Source organism: Globicephala melas, chromosome 7, assembly GCF_963455315.2.
Source record: "Globicephala melas chromosome 7, mGloMel1.2, whole genome shotgun sequence".
NCBI lineage: Eukaryota > Metazoa > Chordata > Mammalia > Artiodactyla > Delphinidae > Globicephala > Globicephala melas.
This window is the reverse complement of record NC_083320.1, coordinates 9,624,611-9,645,216: the sequence shown is the minus strand read 5'-3', so window position 1 is coordinate 9,645,216 and position 20,606 is coordinate 9,624,611. Positions and strand designations below refer to the sequence as shown.

The following is a 20,606-nucleotide window of genomic DNA, read 5'->3' as shown; positions in this document are numbered from 1 at the left end:
AGCCATGGCCGCTGAGCCTGCGCGTCCAGAGCCTGTGCTCCGCAACGGGAGAGGCCACAACAGTGAGAGGCCCGCGTACCGCAAAAAAAAAAAAACAAAAAACAGGAGGCTCTAGTTAGGAAACTTAAAAGGATATCAGATCACAAATTTTCAAAGTGGAAAATAATGGTTTAGAGAAATAAAGGATCAAAATCATTGTCTCTTCATCATAACCCAAAGTATAAGCTTTGAGAAAGAATTCCTTAATTTAGTTATTAACATATCAAATTTATTTTTGGAAATTATTCCTCTAAGGGACATTTCAAACCAAAGACATGTTTTTCCATAAAATTTTCTATTAGCAAAATGAACACAAATTATGCTGGAGTTCACAAAATTTCTTGTACCTCAAAAGAATAAATAAATATTAACACTGGAAAATCTTTCTTATTAATTTTCATCCCTGATATTCTGATATACTCCCAATATATATACTCCCAATATCAGTCTAAATCATGGTTTTGTTAAAACCCAAAGTAGTATAAAATGTAAGGTAACATTTAGAATGTATATATTTTGGTAAAATTAATGACATTTTAAAGAGTAGTGATAACTCATACATTTTCTTGAAATGTTAGCTCCATGTCACAGAACAGGCTAATCTACTAAAAAGAAAAACTTAAAAGATTAATATAAAATAAAATTGAAACTATGGATCAAAATATACAAACTATTTCCTTTTAAATAAATTGTTACAACAGATATGGAAGCAGATAACAGTTACTTGTACTGGGGAGTAAAATTTAGATTTGACTGTTGACAACACTTCATCACACAATTTCTAACTAATAATCTAGTACTGTATCCATCTTAATAGCCAAAAACTGGTCCAAAGTTGAATACCGTCCCCTCTTTTACGAGCATGTCCATTCCCCAAGCTGATTTCTTTTTACCTTCTCTCTGCCCAATAAAATCCCTGCCCCCCACCGCCTGTTGGATTTCCGAAGATTGGGAAATGACCTTATCACCAGAGAAGGATCAAATATAAAATACAATATAAATTATACAGAGCTGAGCATTTCATTTTCCCAGTTTGTCATCATTATATTTGCATCAAACACATATCTTGGAGAATACACCTTAATGCTTCCATTTAATTTAGCAAAATATTTAGTGTACCTCAGAAAAAAAATTGTGAAAACAACCAAAAGCATCCCTAACATTTGTGATTTATATTTTCACATCCATTTTCATTAAACCCTTTCAACACCCCTGAGAGACAGGTGCTGCCTCTACCCGCTAATGCCCTCATCCTCCAGGTGAGGACTGTTAGAATATATGATTGAACAGGACAAGACATTAACAGCAGGATGCAGAGGGCCACTTGGGTGCACTGGACTGGAATGAATAGAGTCTGAACTTGAGCTTGTATCTTTGAGTTGAGGCTGCAGGACGGAAGAAGTCTGAATAAAGTCAGGAAGTTATCAGCATGGTAAGCGGCTAGAGTTACAAGTCCCAACCCTGGAATGAAGAAAACTGGCAGAATACCATCAGAATGCTAAACCAGGGGAAAGTACTCTGGAAACTGCCCAAGCTTAGCCCTTGAGGGGAGCTGGAGGAGGGGGTGGGGGGGTGAGGGGAAGGGTCAGGAGGAATCATACTTTCTGAAGGTCATCTTCCTCCAGGGCAGAGGAAACTAAAAACAGCTAATTGGACATGTGGTAGTTTAGAGAGAGGTAAATGACAGATTTAACCATGTTAGAGAAAATGTGAAAACTCAGAAGTGACCCATGGGGGAAGGTGGTGTGGGCAAGAGGGACCCCAAAGAGAGTTGTGATCCCCCCAAGTTATTCTGAGTCAGAGGTTCAGAAGTGATAAATTGTTTGCTCAGGTGCCGAGCCCAGGGCCCTGGGTCAGGCCAACATCAAGTGGAAACCAAGCTTCTTCTGAGACACCAACATTCAATGCCTCAAGTTGCCCACAATTCTGGGAGAAAGAAGATTAAAGGGTCAAAAATGAAGCCAAGGACTTCCCTGGTGGCACAGTGGTTAAGAATCCGCCTGGCAATGCAGGGGACACGGGTTCGAGCCCTGGTCTGGGAAGATCCCACATGCCACAGAGCAACTAAGCCTGTGTGCCACAACTACTGAGCCTGCGCTCTAGAGCCCGCGAGCTACAACTACTGAGCCCACGTGCCGCAACTACTGAAGCCCGTGCGCCTAGAGCCCGTGCTCTGCAACGAGAGAAGCCACTGCAATGAGAAACTTGCGCACCGCAATGAAGAGTAGCCCCCGCTCACTGCAACTAGAGGAAGCCCGTGTGCAGCAACAAAGACCCAACGCAACAAAAATAAATGAATTTAAAAAAAAAATGAAGCCGAGATTCACAGCATTAAATGCCAAAGACCACACATCTAGGACTCTTTGGCTGGAACTGGGATACAGTCTCTGGATTTCAAAGCCCACAATTTTTCAATTTTGAGCCACACTGGAAATATTATCTTAGAAGCCAATTTTGATTATTAGAAAAACCTCATCTAAAATGGAGGAAATTATGCTGATGGCTAGAATTCAGATTATCTGGGCAAAATTCCCTATATACTATCTCTAAACACCAAACCGAGGTTGGGTTGAACCAGATGCGGTTTTGGATACAAGATTTCCATAACTCACCGATGAAGTGATTGTGCCCCAAGGCAAGCATCTCCTCCAAGAGGACGAGGCCCCCGGGAGTCTGGAGGAGGGTCACGCTCCGTCCATCTATGAGGGAGCACTGTTGAAATCCCGTGGCCGTGACCTTCCACAGCAAAATCAGTGAGGCAGTGGCATCTTGACGAATTCTGAAAATGAGAACGATGTCAATGGAAAGTCCCTTGCAGAAAAATTCATCTTAGAATCAGTTCATCAAATTCAAAATAAAAATAAAGACGGCACATACATCCATAAAAGTATTGGGAAATGGAGGAAATGATCTTCTAAACAGGCGCCCACTTCATGCGGACTCACGGCCGTCATTTCCCACACCGTTAGACACGTCTGTCTCCCGCTTGATCAAAAATATACCATAAAATCGCTAATAGACAACTCACCTTTGGGTAACAATTTTCATCAATAATAAAAGGGCATATTGAGTTTAGAGACAACTCCTTCCATAACCACACAATATAAAGAGTCCTGCTAAAATTTATTATAAATGTGTAATACATCCCCAAACCACCTGAGTAGTGCTGCTTATATAAGTGAAAGTGGGGCCTCCCTGGTGGCGCAGTGGTTGAGAGGCCGCCTGCCGATGCAGGGGACACGGGTTCGTGCCCCGGTCCGGGAAGATCCCACATGCCGCGAAGCGGCTGTGCCCGTGAGCCATGGCCGCTGGGCCTGCGAGTCCGGAGCCTGTGCTCCGCAACAGGAGAGGCCACAACAGTGGGAGGCCCGCATACCACAATAAAATAAAAAATAAATAAGTGAAAGTGTGTCACCTCCCATGCTTCTGGCCTCCCCTGGTTTCTTCTTGCTTCCAGGATAAAATCCAAAGAATGAGATGCCCTAGACGACCAACCCACCCCGGCCTCAGTTCCCTCTCAGCCTCTGATCCTGCAGTTCCATCCTTGCCACCTGGTACAATGGCCACAAGGAGGTACTGTCTCTTCCCCGGGCAGGTGCTGTCCCGGGTCCCAGCCTTTGCCTCCTCCACCTGGGAGCTGTGTCATTCTTCGAGGCTTAGCCCACTAGCACCCCCCCTCTGAGACCTTCTGCACCCATCTTCCTGGCAACCAGCAGCTGCCTGTCCTTCCTCTGTGCTGCCGGGGAAGCAGGGTCGTGGTCCACAGAGCTGCTCCCCCCAGGGCAGAGCTCCTGGCTTGCAGCAGGGGGCCCAATAAAGGGTTGATAAATGATCAAATTCATGAATAAATGAAAGTGTAAGGAGCTAGTAAGCCTCCCACGTGAATTCAGCACCCAGAGATCATTCAGTACTCCCATCTTATTCAGTCTGGGTCAGACTCTGCTCTTTCTGTCCAGATCTGCAGCCTCAGAGAGTCTTGGGGAATTTCAGATTTTTGTGGGGGGGGCGAGGGAAGAAAGAAGGTATTTAAAAGGATAGATCAGAACTATTCAGGAAGGCTTATGAAAGTAAAACAATATGACCTAGACAAGAAAGAACTGGATTCATAAATATAAAGGCAACTAAATGATACTGATTTCCCTGAAACCAGCTCTGGACGGTGGAGTTTCATCTTTGGTACGAGCAACGGAACACTTAGGACAGGGGTCCCCCTACTGGCAGAACTCAGAGCTGCCTCAGATGCCACACCCTTCTCCCTACAGGGATTTCTTCCCTGTGCCCGGAGTTCACTGCCCATCCTGGCTTTTCCTATCAGAAGATGGGCAGGGCATGCAGGGGCAGTGGAACAAAGCCCCTCTTCCAGGGACTCCGTTGTTTAGAAGGGAAGGTGGGCAAAAATGACCCTATGTAAGTGAAGAGTGGGTCTCCAGTACCCACTGCCCTCTTAAAATGGAGCGATGCAGCAGACTGGTTAACCAGGACGGGGGCCATATGTCCCCCTGTCTTCTGAAGTCCCTGAAGGCTAGAGAGCAAATGTCCGTTTCAGTGCATGAGGGGTAGGATGGGGAGTGCCAGTTAATATCAACAGAGGACGGGCGGTGGGAGCTGTCAGACAGGTGCGGGGGGCCAGTGCTCCAGGCGGCGTGACTCGCCAGCAAAGCAGAGCACCTGGCGCCCTGCCTGGGGCTGTCATCACTGCTTCCCTTTGCCTCCTCTCCATCCCCACCAGTGACAACCAGCCGCGTGTAATTTGAAGGAGCTTAAATTTAAAACACAACAAAACACTCCTCTCACCTGCTTGTTTTTAAAGAGACAATTGTAATGTTTGGGTCTTAAATTTGGGGTAAATTAAGCATACGAATGTAACTAATGGTCCACTAAAATCAGAAGAAGCCAAAGAATTTGGGGAGCAAAAGTCATTTGAGAAGAGAAGGGTCTGGCTCTAGATCTTAGCTCAGGCACCTGGGTTTCTTATCTCCCACCTAACTCATCCAATCCAGTCTCCCTGGAATCTTCTCTTCTGAAATCGCTCCCTCTAGTTTTTGAGTGACAGAGGCCACACCTTCTTCACAGGGAACCATTCATGATTCTCACTGGACTGACCAGTTATGGACCAGTTAAGTGAACAGACACCACCCAGCAGACAGTCACAAACATGATCATTTTTAACTGGGCGTTTATTCTTACTTGACTGAAGTGTTCTGTGGCACCTCGAAGGACACCAGACGGCCACCCGCAGAGCTGTTAGAACTGGCATTCCCACAGGCAGTATCTGGAATCGCCTGGAGGAACAAAGAACAACAGAGAAGACAAGTTATGGGGGTTAATCATGGTGCAAGATAACTTGAGGAAGCAAAATTCCATGAGCTGCCTCCACTCCATTCCTTTGGGTGATGCTGGGGACGGCCACCTGACAGGCCAAGTGAAATATTATAAACTCTAACCAAAACGAAAGCTTTGCCATTTGAGTTTCTGAAACGCGAAAGCTTTGCTGAGAGGCATCTACACATTCCCGGGATGACTACAGCTGCTAACAGGATGGTGCGCGGAAGGGCGGAAGATCTGCTCCCCTCTCTCTTTCATCCTGCAAGCAGTCACGGGCCTCTGTTCTCTGCTCAGTCTGGGGGTAACGAGGGACTAAATGCTTAGAGAACAAGGAGGTGGCCTTAAAGGACTAGCTTCCGTGCCACGGGCAGAAATCTCAATGACTAGGAGAATGAGCTTTCCAGAGAGCAACAGACACGTCTGGTCTGAATGACCGTGCTCTGTGCAGAGGTGTACGTAGGAGCACGTGCTAAGGCCAGGTAGCTGGGAGCTGCCCGTTTTTTCCCCTGTGGACCAGACCTTCATTTTTAGGTAACGTGTTCCGGAAAGTATTATACTGATGTGTGCAAAAAAGGGAGCTCAAGGGGGGTAACTGCTCATCAGGAAGCATATTGCTAACACTTGAGCTGTGTCCAGTGAGGTGCCTCTGACCTGTTTATTCATTCATTCCTCATGCTGTGATCACTGTGCTCATCCCACGAATCAAAACAAAAGGGTATTAAAAGTGTTCACCATCACTGAATTAACTGAGAACAATACAGAAATTCTCAGCACTTCCACCCCACTCCCAACATGTAGAATTTATTGTCCAGAAATACATTCACGTGTTCCTCTGGCACTTTTAACCTGCTTCTTGAACAGCCTATGAAATAACCGCATGACACGAATATGAGGCAATTCATTTTTACATTTACCTGCTGTAGGATAGCATGCCTTTGAATAACTAGGTTGAAACGGTTGGCTGGGGAGAAATTTTCTTTAAAGGACACTTCCTTGATAAACATGGGACCAAATCTAATTCACATTCAAGAAGTGAGTCATCCAGCAAAGAGATATTAAAATCCTAACTTCAAAACATCCATTACAAATCTGAAACCAGAACAAGTTTACAGTTGTTTAGACAGGATAAAAACACTGCCCTGTGGTCTGGATGGGGTCTTCACAAATTGTGTGGCAATGAAAAAAAAAAAGTGGGTCAACTGGTTAAAATCACCCAGAAACATCAAACAAGAAATGCTGCCTTACCTCTTTTATAACAATAATCGAAATTTCTAGACATATCCTTCGGCTCTAAAAATGCTACACAAAGATCTATATAGGTTTTTTTTTTTCATTTAAGCTACAAAACCTGTAATAATATACAACCACAGGTCTATATGGAAGTCATATAATGGACAAGATATGGAGTGGAATGACACTTTATCAACGTTACCGCAAACTCAGGTTTTGTATTTGTTCTTCTATTCTTCTAGCTAGCAAACTTATACTTTATGTCATCTTTTAAAGGTCTGCTGGAAAATCCTCAGAATGGGACTTTTGATGAGCTTGAAAATCCAATAAGCCAAACCCAGACTGGACAAGATTCAATGAACAGAATTTGCTGTTGCCAAAATGAACAAAATTTGGAAATCTCATTCTCGAATGCACTGCCAAAATATTTTAAAAAATCAGTGATGGCATTTTTTTTTTTCTAAATCCCACTGAAGTGCTGCAACTTACCACCGATAGAACCTAAACAATAACAGACAACCAAAAACTGGAGCATAAAATTCCATGAAGGAAAATTAGGTCAATAGTGGAGGGTCTGTAATATGTTCATTTATAATATTCTTCATTGAGCTGCCTGTCCCCAAATCTAAGATTATCTCACAGAAATGTATGTGGTTATCATTCCAGGAAATAATTTCATTCATTTGCTTCTCTTGCTTACTCTTTTTAGGCTCATAAAACAATCATAACCGAAACGTCCCATTTACGCAACCAAGAGAGATTTCCTACACACAAGGGCAGAAAGGAAAAAGTTAGGCACATCTTTTGTTCAATATGTAACTTCAAGGTCTTGCATTTTTATAGCTGATATCAGAAACACTGGAATTATTTTAACTGTACTGGTTTCTTCCATAAAAGCACATGCACTAAAATGTTCTCACCTCCACTTGATCCCATTTCATTTCTACAACTTTCTGCCCAGTTTTCGGCTGCCACGTTGGCAGGGTGATGGTGGCCTGAGAGCGGGGCAGGATTATGTCAGGCTCCTGGGTGGTGGGGACAGGCTGAAGCTGTCTGGGTGCCATGGACTCCGTCCAGCCAGAGACGGGGACGCTGGGAAGTGCCTGTTCACAGACTGGACCTTCATAGCCTTCATTGCAAATGCAGAGGTAGCCGTCGCTGCTGTTGCTGCTGCTGTTGCTACTGCTGCAGTTGCCATGGTGACACGGGTTGCTGGCGCAAGGATCCGCAACAAGCTGAAACGAGACCATAAATGGGTCAATTATTCCCTCATAAGGAAAGTGGCGCGGTCTCTGGGAAATGAGCTCAGTGGCTCAGAGCTGCTGCTCTAACAGAAACACAGTTCCTGTGGAATGTGCATTTTTAACTACTTGTGCTGTCTGGGGCAGGGGGGCCTCCCAAGGTCATCCCAACATTAACCCTTCCATGGATAACAGGCATCCAACAAGGAAGTATGTAGTTAGTGGGGAAGAGCCTCCCCCACCCCAAGGCCCTAAATAATGTTGATTTCAGGAACACTTACTTAGAGGAATTTTCTAAGGCAAAAATAGTTAAAACTGAGGCTCATTAGGAATATACCAACTTTGATATTTCTAGCTGCCAGTTAACTGATTACTAGGGACCTACATTGAAATCTCCTCCTTCACATCCTGGACCATTCATAGCAAGGTTCCCTCATGAGAAATGACTGCCTAGTTTATCCCCCCTACAGACGCACTTACCTACGTCTTCCGATTTCCGACCTGATGAACAATTCTCTTTAAGGTGATGTTATTTAATTAAAAGCTTCCAAAAGGATCAGCCTGCGTGACAATTGCATGCTAGAAGGGAGCATGGTGGTGACTTATATTAAGCAGAGTTCTATGAGTTTCTACCTGATTATTTTGGAAGGTGCTTACAGAGAAATGTTACCCTGCTGGATGTGGAAGATAAAATTTCAGTTGCGTATCTGTAAATTGTGCTCATGTTCTAAGGAAAGCGTTTATCGCTGAGTCCTTTGCTGACCTCTGACTTGCCATTTGTTATCACCTGGAGATGCTACAAAAACAACGTGAAATGAAGCAGCGTAACAATGCTTCTCTCCAGACAGCCCAAGGGTTCAGGCATGTTCACAGAGCTTATTCAGTTATCATTTGCTTCTGTGATAACAGAAAATTAGACCCTGGTTTCTCAGGGCTGGTAATAGAATTGAGTGAATAATAGACAACAGAGAAATGGGACCTTCAATTTCTCTTGTTGAAGTGAGTTCGTACTTAAACACACATGGATAGAATTCTGCCTGGAAAAACAGCTACTCATTCTGCTAATGATCCCTGTCACACAATTTCCAGCAAACTCCTTTAGGAAGATTGAGGGGTTTGGGATTGAATAAAATGAAGCTCCAAAAACACCACAGTGTTAATTCTATGCTGTCACTTGGCAAAACGGTCACAAAATCTCAGCTAAGAGTAGATGGATTGGTATCTGAAGAAAATATTTCAAGCCTAAATAATTTAAAATATTTACAATCTTTATCAACTCAAAGTAAAATCCAAACTCCTTCCATGGCAGACAAAGCCCTCCCTGATCTGGCCCCTTCCTATCCCTGAGGTCCTCTCTTCCCACACTTTATCCTCTTCCCTTACATTCAACCCCCTTCACCTTCTTTATGTCCCTGCACTATGCCAAGGTCATTCCCACCCCAGGGCCTTTGCACCTGCTGGGCCCTCTGCCTGGAATGCTTTTCTCTCAGACTTTGCATGGCTCTCTACCTCATTTCACAAAGCTCTCTACTCAAATGTCATCTCCTCCGAGAAGCCTTCCCTCACCATGAAATCTAAAATAAATCCCTTTTTTGTTTCCCAAAGACACGTGAGCCCCGTCAGTGCATGGACTTATCTGCCATGTTCACAGCTCTATTCCCAGCATGTTGAGGAACACAGAAAACATGGTAGAGTTTCTTTAAAAAAGCACTGGAAAAATAAAGACACACAGATCAATCAACATCTGAAAAGCAATGTGTGACGAGGGACAGACTGAATTGCTCCTTTAGTCCTGATACTGTTCCAGTGCTTTGCATTTATTTCTAGGAAGGCTTTGTGGAATGGGTATCACCTCAAGAAGGAGGAAGAATTTAATTAGCTAGGATAAAGGGGACATATAAACCAGGTTTCTGACATCAGCTCATCTGAAGGTTGACCTAGTCACAAATTAAGACTTTTAACACATGCCTGAAAACAAAGAAATACATTTAAATCATTTTTAAAAATTGGAGAGATCATTACAAAAATCAATTCTGGAAGTGCAGACCTCCATGGTGCAGCTTAGGGAATGAAAAGGCAAAGACCACAAGGCAAAGACCACCAATCTGATGGCCAAAGACGCCCCAGGGCTTCTGTCCCATCGCCACAGCCTACTGCTGGAGACTGCCAGTCTCAGACACCATCAAGGTGAGTCACTGTGTGAAGTCCGTCCCTTCGTGGGCAGTGTCGGGGTGGGTGCTGGTGGAGACAGCTGGGTGGGAAGGGTAGGCCCCCAGGGCAAGGCCCAATTCATCAGGCCCAGGAGTCAGCTCCACCAAGTGAGGAATAAATAGCCAGAAGAAAAATAGGCTGAGGATAAACAATACCATCTAAGCGCTGCTGTCTAGGCTTGACAGATGAGAGGAAAGCAGGAAGAGCATGGGATTCAATAAGGAATGACTAACGTCAAAGGCCAGGAGAAACGCTCTGGGTAGAGAAAAGAAGACAGAAGCTAAAAATTAAACTATCAGTTGTATAGATTTCTAAAGGGACTCAAAACAGTGAATGCTGTGATGGTGCACACATGTACACACATGTACACACACATGCACTGAATACAAAGCAGGGTGTTAAATGCATTGCGAGATCGTTGATCTCTTCTTTAAAATAATCATGTCATATTCATGCTGCTTCCTTGGGTTTTCGCCTAGTTGCTTCACTAACAATGACAATTACCTTCCTTTCTATCCTCTAACACTTCAGACTAGTTTCATTAAAAAAAAAACAATCTTTTCAGTTGCCTAACAGCAAATACAAGATAAAATACAATCATTAATCTTTAAGCAAAATCTTGGCATCATAAATATTTATTGTAAGTCCTATTTTTCTGTACACAGCTTACTGAGTTGTTTTTTTAAGGTTGTATGTGTATTTTATCTCACAGGGAAAAAGTCCTGTTACAGAGGTCACTACTGCCCTTGAATCCCATTACATTTGAACTATAAGCAGAAAATAAGCAAACTGCCAAAATGAATAATGAGGCAAAATATCGTAATTAATAGACCTGACTTTGGGGATGCTCGAAATTCAACGTGATACCTTCTTGGCTATAATTTCTAGCTTCTAATGATGGGGGGGGAAAGGGATGAAGACTTTGTAATATCAGCAGAAAGAGCAAAGAGAAAGCCTATGTGTTAATGGTTTTCTGCTTACAGTAACCAACAAGCTCACTTAGTAAATGCTGTATGTTCATTGCATCAGATTAATTCATCTATTTAAACCAAATTTTTTCACATCATAGAGTTAAGCTAAAACTATTCTTTTCACATTTTATTTTCAACTTTTCACCTATGTCAAATAATTTATACTATAATCAAGAGCACTTATGGGGGTGCATAGAGGGTGAGGTCAGAGCGAAGGTGCCTGCCAGCCCCAGGACACATGATTTGAAGGCAGTCTCATGTGACACTTTAGCCGTGACCTGTTTTCCTTCCCCAAACTGAGTGCTGCCCATGTTTTTGGCAATTCCAGTGCCCTCTGCAGCATACAAACAGAAGGATGAAAAGGTCAAACTTAAAACAGGTATAAAAGAGGCCCACTTACAGGGTCGTTAAGATACAACACGTCAAAGCTACCAGGGTCGCTGCAAAGTGCCGCACGTGAACACCTTCGTCTGCCTTACCTGGTGATGGTGGGCCTGGGAGAAACATAACCACCTTCCTGGTGATCCTTCCGTGCTAGTTAGACACCTGGTTGACTTCGTTCCAACTTCTCCTGTACTTTTACCGAAAACTCAACATGGCTGATCAGTAATTCATGTGCCATTTATCCGGCACGTATGACGTGCCAGGCAGGACGCCTAGAAGAGGGGTCAGGAGCGTAAAGAAAGCCCAGTCCCAGCCCTCGAAGAACTCTCAGTCCAACAAAAGGGTAAGACACATGAACTTGGACGTGCCCTGAGCCATCTAACTGTCAGCTAATACCCTGCACGTATGCGTGTCAACCATTACGATCGTGTGTTTGATTGAGTTAAAGTTCTTAACACTGAAAAAGAGAACGGGCTTGATGATTGCAGCTATGAAATGAGCAGCTTACGAGCAGGTCTCAGAAACCATCTCTTAGGTGGCAGTGGCAGCTCTCACAAAGGAAGCAGCAGAAAAGAATCTTCTAGGCAAAAATGGAGGCAGGTGAGAAGCCAGCATCCTGGTGACGGCCCTGGTGTGCAGGTGGCTGAGCGGCTTGGGCGAGTTACTTGCCTGCACTGGATACACATTCCTCGCACATCCAGGGGCTGGGGTGGAACATGTCAAGTTCTGCTCCTGCTCTGCGGTTTAGGTTCCTATTGACATGACTGTTTTCAGAGGGTCCAGAGGAGCACAGAGCAAACCTGGGGTCACCTCCCTCCCTCATTTATACCCACGTTCAGTGGGCAGAGTCATCCAAGCAACGGGAAGAGTGTCTGAGGAAACGGACGCAAAGAAGCCCAGGAGGAGAGCCTACAAACGCTGATGGAACACACCACTTGGCCCAGGCCACGCAGGTCACCTGCGGGGAGGGAGGGACACGGTGGCCTCGGGGCACTGAGAGAGGAGTGTAGACACAGAAGGGAAATAACCGAGGGGGAGTTTGTGTGTGGCACTAAGAAATAAGTAGAATGGGCCGGAGTTTTAGTAAACTGTCTGAGCAGCAGAATCAATTAAGGAACTTTTTTTTTTTTTTTGCGGTATGCGGGCCTGTCACTGTCATGGCCTCTCCCGTTGCGGAGCACAGGCTCCGGACGCGCAGGCTCAGCGGCCACAGCTCACGGGCCCAGCCGCTCTGCGGCATGTGGGATCTTCCTGGACCGGGCCACAAACCCGTGTCCCCTGCATCGGCAGGTGGACTCTCAACCACTGCGCCACCAGGGAAGCCCTAAGGAACTTTTAATACAGATTTTGATACAGACATTAGTATTATAGGAAGAAGAGGTGACTTACTAAGTAAGGAACAAAAACAAAAGCCTGAAAGCAGGATTTTTCAACTTGTACACTACTCTTTGGGCTGGGTATTCTTTGGTGTAGGGGTTGCCCTGTACATTGCAGGATGTTGAACAGCATCCCTCATCTCCACTTACTGGATGCCAAGAGAACCCTCCCACCAACAATGGCAGCTGTGACAACCAAAAATGTCTCCAGACATTGCCAGTGTCCCCTGGGGAAAAGCCACCCCCAGCTGAGAACCACTGTCTCAAAGGAACAGATTCAAGCATTTTATTCCATCAAAGTGTTTTGAAAATCCATAAGACTCCATAAATAAAGTCAAAAGGCAACAATATGGTGGAGGAAAATACGTACCACCTACTACAAAAGACTAAGTCCTTTACAATATAGATTCCTAGATATCAATAAAAGAGAAACACCTCGGTAAAAAGGACAAAGAAACTGGCAATATGCAGAATGATTTGTACAGAATCATGCCATTTTTATACTACTTTTAAACACAATGTTACATATTCACTTGTACGTGTGTAAGTACAAATACAAATTTTTTAAAGTAGAATGGACCATCATGTTAGTAATTTGTCTGAGCAGCAGAATCCTTTAAGGAACATTTTAAAATACAGATTCCCGAGCTTCCCTGATGGCGCAGTGGTTGAGAGTCTGCCTGCCGATGCAGGGGACACAGGTTCGTGCCCCGGTCCGGGAAGATCCCACATGCCGCGGAGCGGCTGGGCCCATGAGCCATGGCCGCTGAGCCTGCACGTCCGGAGCCTGTGCTCCGCAACGGGAGAGGCCACAATAGTGAGAGGCCCGCGTACCACACACACACACACACACAAAAAAAAACAGATTCCCCAGCCCCAAGCTGCTAATCAAAAACTCTGAGGGTGTGGCACTATCAAAGGAATAACTTATCTGGATAATCCACGATGAAGAAAGACAACAATAAAGGGTCATACTCCACCTCCCCTGCACTGGAAGAAATGTGGAAATTCTCCCCCTCCCCTCCACCCAACTGAACTATATGGAGGTGAATGATGGACAGCCCACTGCAGAGGCTAAACAGAGAACAGGTGGAACCCTGGAGGAGGGTGGGTGGGGAGAAACCACCCACCCCAGGGGCCTTGAGATAGCAGGAGAGTGTCTGCATCTGCCAGCTGGGGGAGAGGGACCAGGACAAAGAAGACCCCAGAACTTGGAGTTTGGGGTTTCTGGAAAAATGATAATGATCAATTGCTCGTGAAGCACTGGGATACAGCAGAGAAAGCCTGGGCTTCTACTCCCATTTGTGGGTGATCTTGGACCAGGCAAGGAAGGTTCCTGGGGCTCAAGCTCCTCAGTTGTTAAAGGAAGGGATGGGACCAGAGAACCCCAATGTCCTTTCAGTTCTTCCTATCATGTTTCTTGTCCAAAACAGGAACTGCACTGGTTAGAAATGTCATCTTCATGCTTAAAGACAAATGCACACTGTTGGGGTCCAACTGTCACAGTATTTTTGTCTTAAAAAGGAATTTTTCCCACTTTCTTCAATAAAGATCTCAACTATATTGCAACACCAACTGCTTACCCACTAGGAGTAAAAATGTGCGAAAAAAAAAAAAAATCACTACAGTGCTTATGCCAGTAGTAGTCTTGGCCAAGAAATGCATCCCATGAATTTTTTTTTCCCAAACCCAAATAATAGAAGTGCTCATTCACTTTACTGGAACAAGAACTATGTATCTTAGTGAAATACACTAAATAAGCTTAATTCCCACGTGTTTTGGTATTTCTTTACTTCTGTATTAGGGACTCTAAATTACTTGAAAAATTATTCCAGGACTAATCTGGGCAGTCCACTTTTCCCTTCAATTCTGAGTCACTTTCTTGAAATCAGCCTGTCCTGGTTTTTGCATGTGGGTTGAGTCACATCTGAAAGTAGGCTAAAAGGAAATTACAAGCAGAATTCAAACTTTTGACATGAAATGAATCCATTAAAAATAAACCACTGCTTGTCCAGTTATTTTCCAACTTTTCCATGGTATCTCTTTAAAACCTGATACTTTTAGGGCTTCCCTGGTGGCACAGTGGTTGAGAGTCCGCCTGCCGATGCAGGGGACACGGGTTCGTGCCCCGGTCTGGGAAGATCCCCCATGCTGCGGAGCAGCTGGGCCCGTGAGCCATGGCCGCTGGGCCTGCACGTCCGGAGCCTGTGCTCCGCAATGGGAGAGGCCACAACAGTGAGAGGCCCGCGTACCGCAAAAAAAAAAAAACCCTGATACTTTTAGAAATTATCTTGAAATTGCACTCCCTTTGCTGTAGTCCAGCTAACACACACAGTAAATACTCATACTGATGAATCTTTAATCCCTGCTCGTTGCAGATATATAAAAATTAAATAACTGTTCTTCAGAAACTTGGCAAACCCTTTGTCGCTCGCTCTCCATATTCAACTAAATTCTAAGAGATAACATTCAACTGCATTTACTGGCATGGGCACACCAGCCTCAATGAAATGCTTTTTTTTTTCTTTTTTCTTTTAATCGTTCAAAAACCAGTTCCTTGAATCAGAAACTTACAGAAAAATTCCAGTGCATATATTCTTGTCCCGTCTCTCATCACAGACACTCATACATCCCAGCAAACTTTTTTTTACAAAACAACGTCATGAATACAGGGAATATGTCAACGTTTACCTCCCTGCCTATTCACGGAAAGAAGCCTGCAGCAAAATGGGAATGAAACTTCCTATGAAGATCATATGATCATCTCAACTGATGCAAGAAAAGCATTTTATTAAATTCAACATCCATTTAAAATGAAGATGTTCAGAAAACTAGGAAGAGAAGAGAACTTCTTTATTCTGACAAAGAGTATCTACAGAAAAACCTTCAGAATGTAATACTTATCGGTGAAATGTTGAAAAAGTTCTCTCTGAAATCGAGAACAAAGGAAGGATTTTGCTATCACCACTTCCACTGAACACTACACTAAAGGTCCTAGCCAGTGCAAGGAGGCAAGCATAAAAAGAAGTTACAAGGATTGATAGGAACAAAACTGTCACGATTCACAGACTATGTGATGATGCATGCAGGTAAGTTAGAATATGGAACTTCAGCAGGTTTGCTAGATGCAAGGTCAAAAGGTTTTTTAAAAAAGAAAAAGAACAATTGCATCTCCATGTAGCAGAAACAAAATATAAAATCTTTTGAAAGGTGTTGTTTACAATATTTTAAAAATCCCTAGGAATAAATCAAACCAAAGAAGCGCATGGCCTCAACAAAGAGCTATAAAATAGTATTGAAAGAAATTAAAGAAGACATACACAAATGGAAGGAGAGTCTAGTTAGAGATTAGAACACTTATTTTTTACGAAGAAGATTCAAATTTTCCCCAGTGACCTACAGATTCAATGCAACTACAACGAAAATCACAACAGTGTTTTTTGTTCTTGTGTGAAATGTCCCCAATGTGGGAAGGCTTGCTCTATAAAAAATAAAGAACTTTAAAGCTGCAGTAATTAGGACAATGGAATAAAATGTCAAGAAACAGAATAACCATATATGGACAATTCATTTCTGGAATAGTGTGATAAATACAGTCTTTTCAATAAATCGATAACCATATGGGGAAAAAAATTAAGCTTGACTCCCCCCACACACACCAGACACAAAGATTAAATTGCAAATTGCAGTTGAAACTAATATAAAGCAATTATACTTCAATATTATTTTTTTAATTTAAAAATAAGTTTCTAAAATATTTCTAAATAAATAAATGCATACAATGGAATAGATAGATAGATAGATAGATAGATAGATAGATAGATAGATAGATAGATAGATGGCAAGTGGATTGTAGGTCTAAGAATGAAAGCCTACAGGGTGCTATGAAAAACAAAGAGTGGGGCAGTGAACTCACTAAAGGACTCCAGGAGGTCTTTCTGTGTGAAGTTAAGTGTCAAGGGTTAAAGATGAGCTACCCAAGGAAAGAAGAGCAGGAAAGGGGGCTCCTGCCAGGAAGAACAACTGCAAAGGCCCTGAGACATAAAATGGGTGGTGTAAGAGGAGAACTACAATAGTTGTATTTAACTGGAGAACACGCGAAGTGTCTGCCAGGGAGTTTTAAAAGGAGGGCTGCTGGAAACAATGAAGACCAGTTGGTAGTATATTGGACTTCGGCTCTGAAGGCAAATCCATAATGAATTCTAAGGAGAGCTATGACAGATGAAGCATTTTAGAAAACTCCCTCTAGCAAGGATGGGATGATGCATTTGAGGGGGTCAATCTGGAGACACAGGAGTGTGGGAAGAAGCCACTGCCATCAGCGGGGTGAGGAGGGCTGCAGGCCATGCGTAGGGCTGGGTCAGCATAGATTGAAACGTGAAGGTGGGCTGGAGAGTCGGTAGGGCTGGAGACTAACTGATTAGGTATGGGGGTAAGACAGGAAAGGGACTGTGCGTGGGAACTCCTGGGATTCTGGCCTGAACAAGCAGGTGAAGGGTAAGGTCACTCACTGAAATGTGGGATTCAGAAAGAAGAGAAGTTTTGAAAGGAGCAGGAAGTCATGGTTTTGGTTTGGGGAAGGAAGGTATTTGGGTGCCTAAGGGACACTGAGCAGGGGATGCCCTTAAGAGACTGTCAGTACAGATCTGGTGCTGGGGGGGAAGGAATGAGCCAGTTACCAGCATGTTGCAGGTGGGAGAGGGGTGGCACTGCATACACACAAAATCACTGAGGGTGAGGCCTCATAGAGGCTGGGAAGGGTGGGCTGGAAGAGGCAGGAAACCATTCTCACAGAGGGGAAAAAGGAGTTATGGGCAAGAGTTCAAATGTGCTGAGGGCCCACAGGACCAGGTCCCTTATATGCCTCAACTCATTTGCTCTTAACAATCCAATGAAATAGATATCATCCTCACTTTATCCTGGGAGCTAAGGCTCAGAAAAGTTAAGCAGCTGGTCCAAAGTCACACACAGTAGGTGTCAGAGCTGAGAGGTGAACCGAAGACTGAGTGATTCCAAATTGTAACCTCTTCCCATATTCCAAAAGGTCTTATTTTACCTCGTTAAGTCAAGGAGTGGGTTTGCGAAGGAGAGTGTGGCTAACAGCCAGAGGCCACTAGAGGAAGATAACTCGATTACTGGAAATGGGACCCTGCGTTTGGCACTGACAAGGGCAGTTTGGGTAGCCAGAGGGGTCAGAGGCCACCTTCCAGTGGGTCAGGAAGAGGGGGGCAGGCCACACAGGACAGAGAGGAATAGAGGGGACCCTGGCTCCAGTCAGCTGTGAAGGGCTTTAGGCTAAACAGACCCCAAACTCAGCTTATCAGACCTTTGAAAGAACATGAAGTGAGTGCCCTCAGCTCAGAGAGAGAGAAGACGCCTGCCCAGAGGCCCTGGTTCATGGTTCTGTTCAACGATCCAGTTCTGCATACACAGAATGCGAGATGCCTGAAGGCATGCCCAGGAGCATGGAGCCTGTACAAATACGCCGCCCTAGAGGGGGTCTGGGCAGGGTGAAGAGCTGGGAAAGGTCAGAGTTTCTTCTGCACTCATTCAAACAGCCCCAGGAAAACTTGTAGGCGCAAGTGTCTGCCGGATGAGCAGCTGACCAAGTTTCAGGGATGTGCAAAAGAGCGAAGTCTGAGCCCCAAGAATACAGACAAATGGGGCTGCTCTACCCAGATAAAGTCAGAGAGAGCAGAGTACAGCGTGTAACACGCCCACAGCAATGAGAGCCAAGGTGAGGGGTCTCAGGGATTCGACCCAGGCAAGCCACACTGGCCGTGAGAGAAGACATAAGGGGAGGTGGCTTCTGTCCTGAGAAGAGCTAGTTCATTGAAGTCTGGGGTGGAATCGTCCACACGTGTGCAGGATTACACCTTTCTGGGTGACGTTTCCCACCAAACGAAAGAAGCGTATTTTGTTTACGTCGTTTTTTTTTTCCCTAGGAAATGTCTTTGTCATCTGCCAACTCTGTAACCTGTGTCACAACCTGAGACACGCACCCTCAGTGTCACCTGAGATGGACAGGTAGCTGCCCTCGGCAGGAGGCCCTGGTAAAGATCACACCATCAAGAGCAGTGTCAACTGTACCCCTAATTTTTTGCCTTTTCCATCTTTTTTATTGAAGTGAGTTGATTTACAACATTGTACGAGTTTCAGGAACTGCATCCCTATTTTGAGTTTCCTGCACCCAGAGTTCCCATTCCTGAAATATCCCTGAAGCTTCTGACAAAGATGATGACACCAGCTTGCCTTTGCCCAGAAGTAACCTCAAGGTTCCTTCCTGACGTTCCTCCCAGATGGTGGAGCAGCACGAGGATTCCACAGAGACCCTCCAGCAACAGAAGCCACGTGAGGCCACGGGAGCCAGGGAAGAGGCCCAAATACAGTAGCCTCTGTGTTATTCTAATGGGTTTGGTTGCCATCCTGGAAGCTTTGGGAAGCCAGTAAAATACATCATACCAGAGTGGGGACTGGAGTCAGTCTCCCACTTTCAAAAGAACCTTTTGTGCTTCTTAGGGGCCCCAAAGGTAGTCTCCAAATATTAAAATGTGTTGATTTCTTTGTTACTTAAAATAGTTGTAAATGACAAATGCTACCCTACTTCTGTAGGGTAGCAGGGAGCTGCAAAACCAGGAACGTAGTAGGCACTCAATAACTATTTATTGTCTGAAACAGAGAGGGCATTGCTTTCTTTTAGACCATTCTTCACTCGGAGCCCATACCTGCTAGGCTTGACAGCCCAGATCCTTAAGAAAAGTTGGGGGAGAATTCTAGAATACTGTGAAACCAGGGCACAAAACCTTATTTGGTGGGCTTCCCTGGTGGCGCAGTGGTTGAGGGTCCGCCTGTCGATGCAGGGGACACGGGTTCGTGCCCCGGTCTGGAAAGATCCCACATGCCGCGGAGTGGCTGGGCCCGTGAGCCATGGCCGCTGGGCCTGCGCGTCCGGAGCCTGTGCTCCGCAACGGGAGAGACCGCAACAGTGAGAGGCCCGCGTACCGCAAAAAAAAAAAAAAAAACAGAAACACCTTATTTGGGAAAGGCTTTTGCTCTAAGCTGTAAAGTGTTCTGTATGCTTGTGTGCCTGCCTGGCCTCTTGACCACTTTGATGTGTGCTCTTCTCTCTGCAGGCGCAAAAATTCTCTTTGCCCTCTTTTCAGCTTGCCTAAACGTAAGTGGAAACAGCTGCTCTAATTTTAATAGCCATCTGCTCTGGAGATGGGGACAAGAATCAGTGGCCCTGCGGATAAATCTCAAGTCCTCCTCTTGTCCAACTTCATGTGCCTGGAGGTAAGCCTTCTAGAACCAGCAAGCTTCAAGCAGGGATCTTCACTAAGAAGAAAAGCTAGAAAGAAAAAAAAATGAAACTCAAACCATCAAAAGAGCAGGGCCTGGATACCCATTAGCAATTGTTTTTAAATCCACAAAAGCCAAAGACCCCCAAAGAACACGCACACTCCTATTAGTCATCTCGGGGCATAGTTGCAAAGAAGCTCTCTGATTGGCTAACATCTACTAAAAGGCCAAGTGTTTTCCAAGAGGAAGCTGAGAGGACCTTTAACGTTATGAAAGACAAAAGAAGCTAAAGAAAAACTAATAAAGGAATAGAACAGCGCTGAGAGTGGAAGAGGTCATCCATGAAAGCCCTGCCAACTAGAAACAGCCATGGGTTGTGAAGCACAGAAAAGAGGAAGGTCACAGAGACTGGAGTGTCTGCAGCCTGGGAGTTAAGGCAGGGAGGGGAGGCACAAGGATAGAAAACCACCACCACCTTAACTGTGCAGCCCTACGGACGGGGGAATGCTTTACGGGGAAGCAGAAGAGAG

General features: G+C 44.7%; 1 protein-coding gene across 2 annotated transcripts in view; it reads right to left on the bottom strand.

Moving 5' to 3' along the window:
* Positions 1-20,606, bottom strand: part of DNER (delta/notch like EGF repeat containing) — a 326,508-nt gene that overhangs the window by 189,160 nt on the left and 116,742 nt on the right. For both annotated transcript variants that reach the window (XM_030882206.2, XM_060301752.1), the window contains exons 2-4: positions 7,515-7,829; positions 5,227-5,321; positions 2,652-2,818 (exon numbers count right to left, since the gene is read on the bottom strand). In XM_030882206.2, coding sequence (XP_030738066.1) covers positions 2,652-2,818; positions 5,227-5,321; positions 7,515-7,829 — 577 coding nt within the window. The remainder of the gene's footprint in view (positions 1-2,651; positions 2,819-5,226; positions 5,322-7,514; positions 7,830-20,606) is intronic.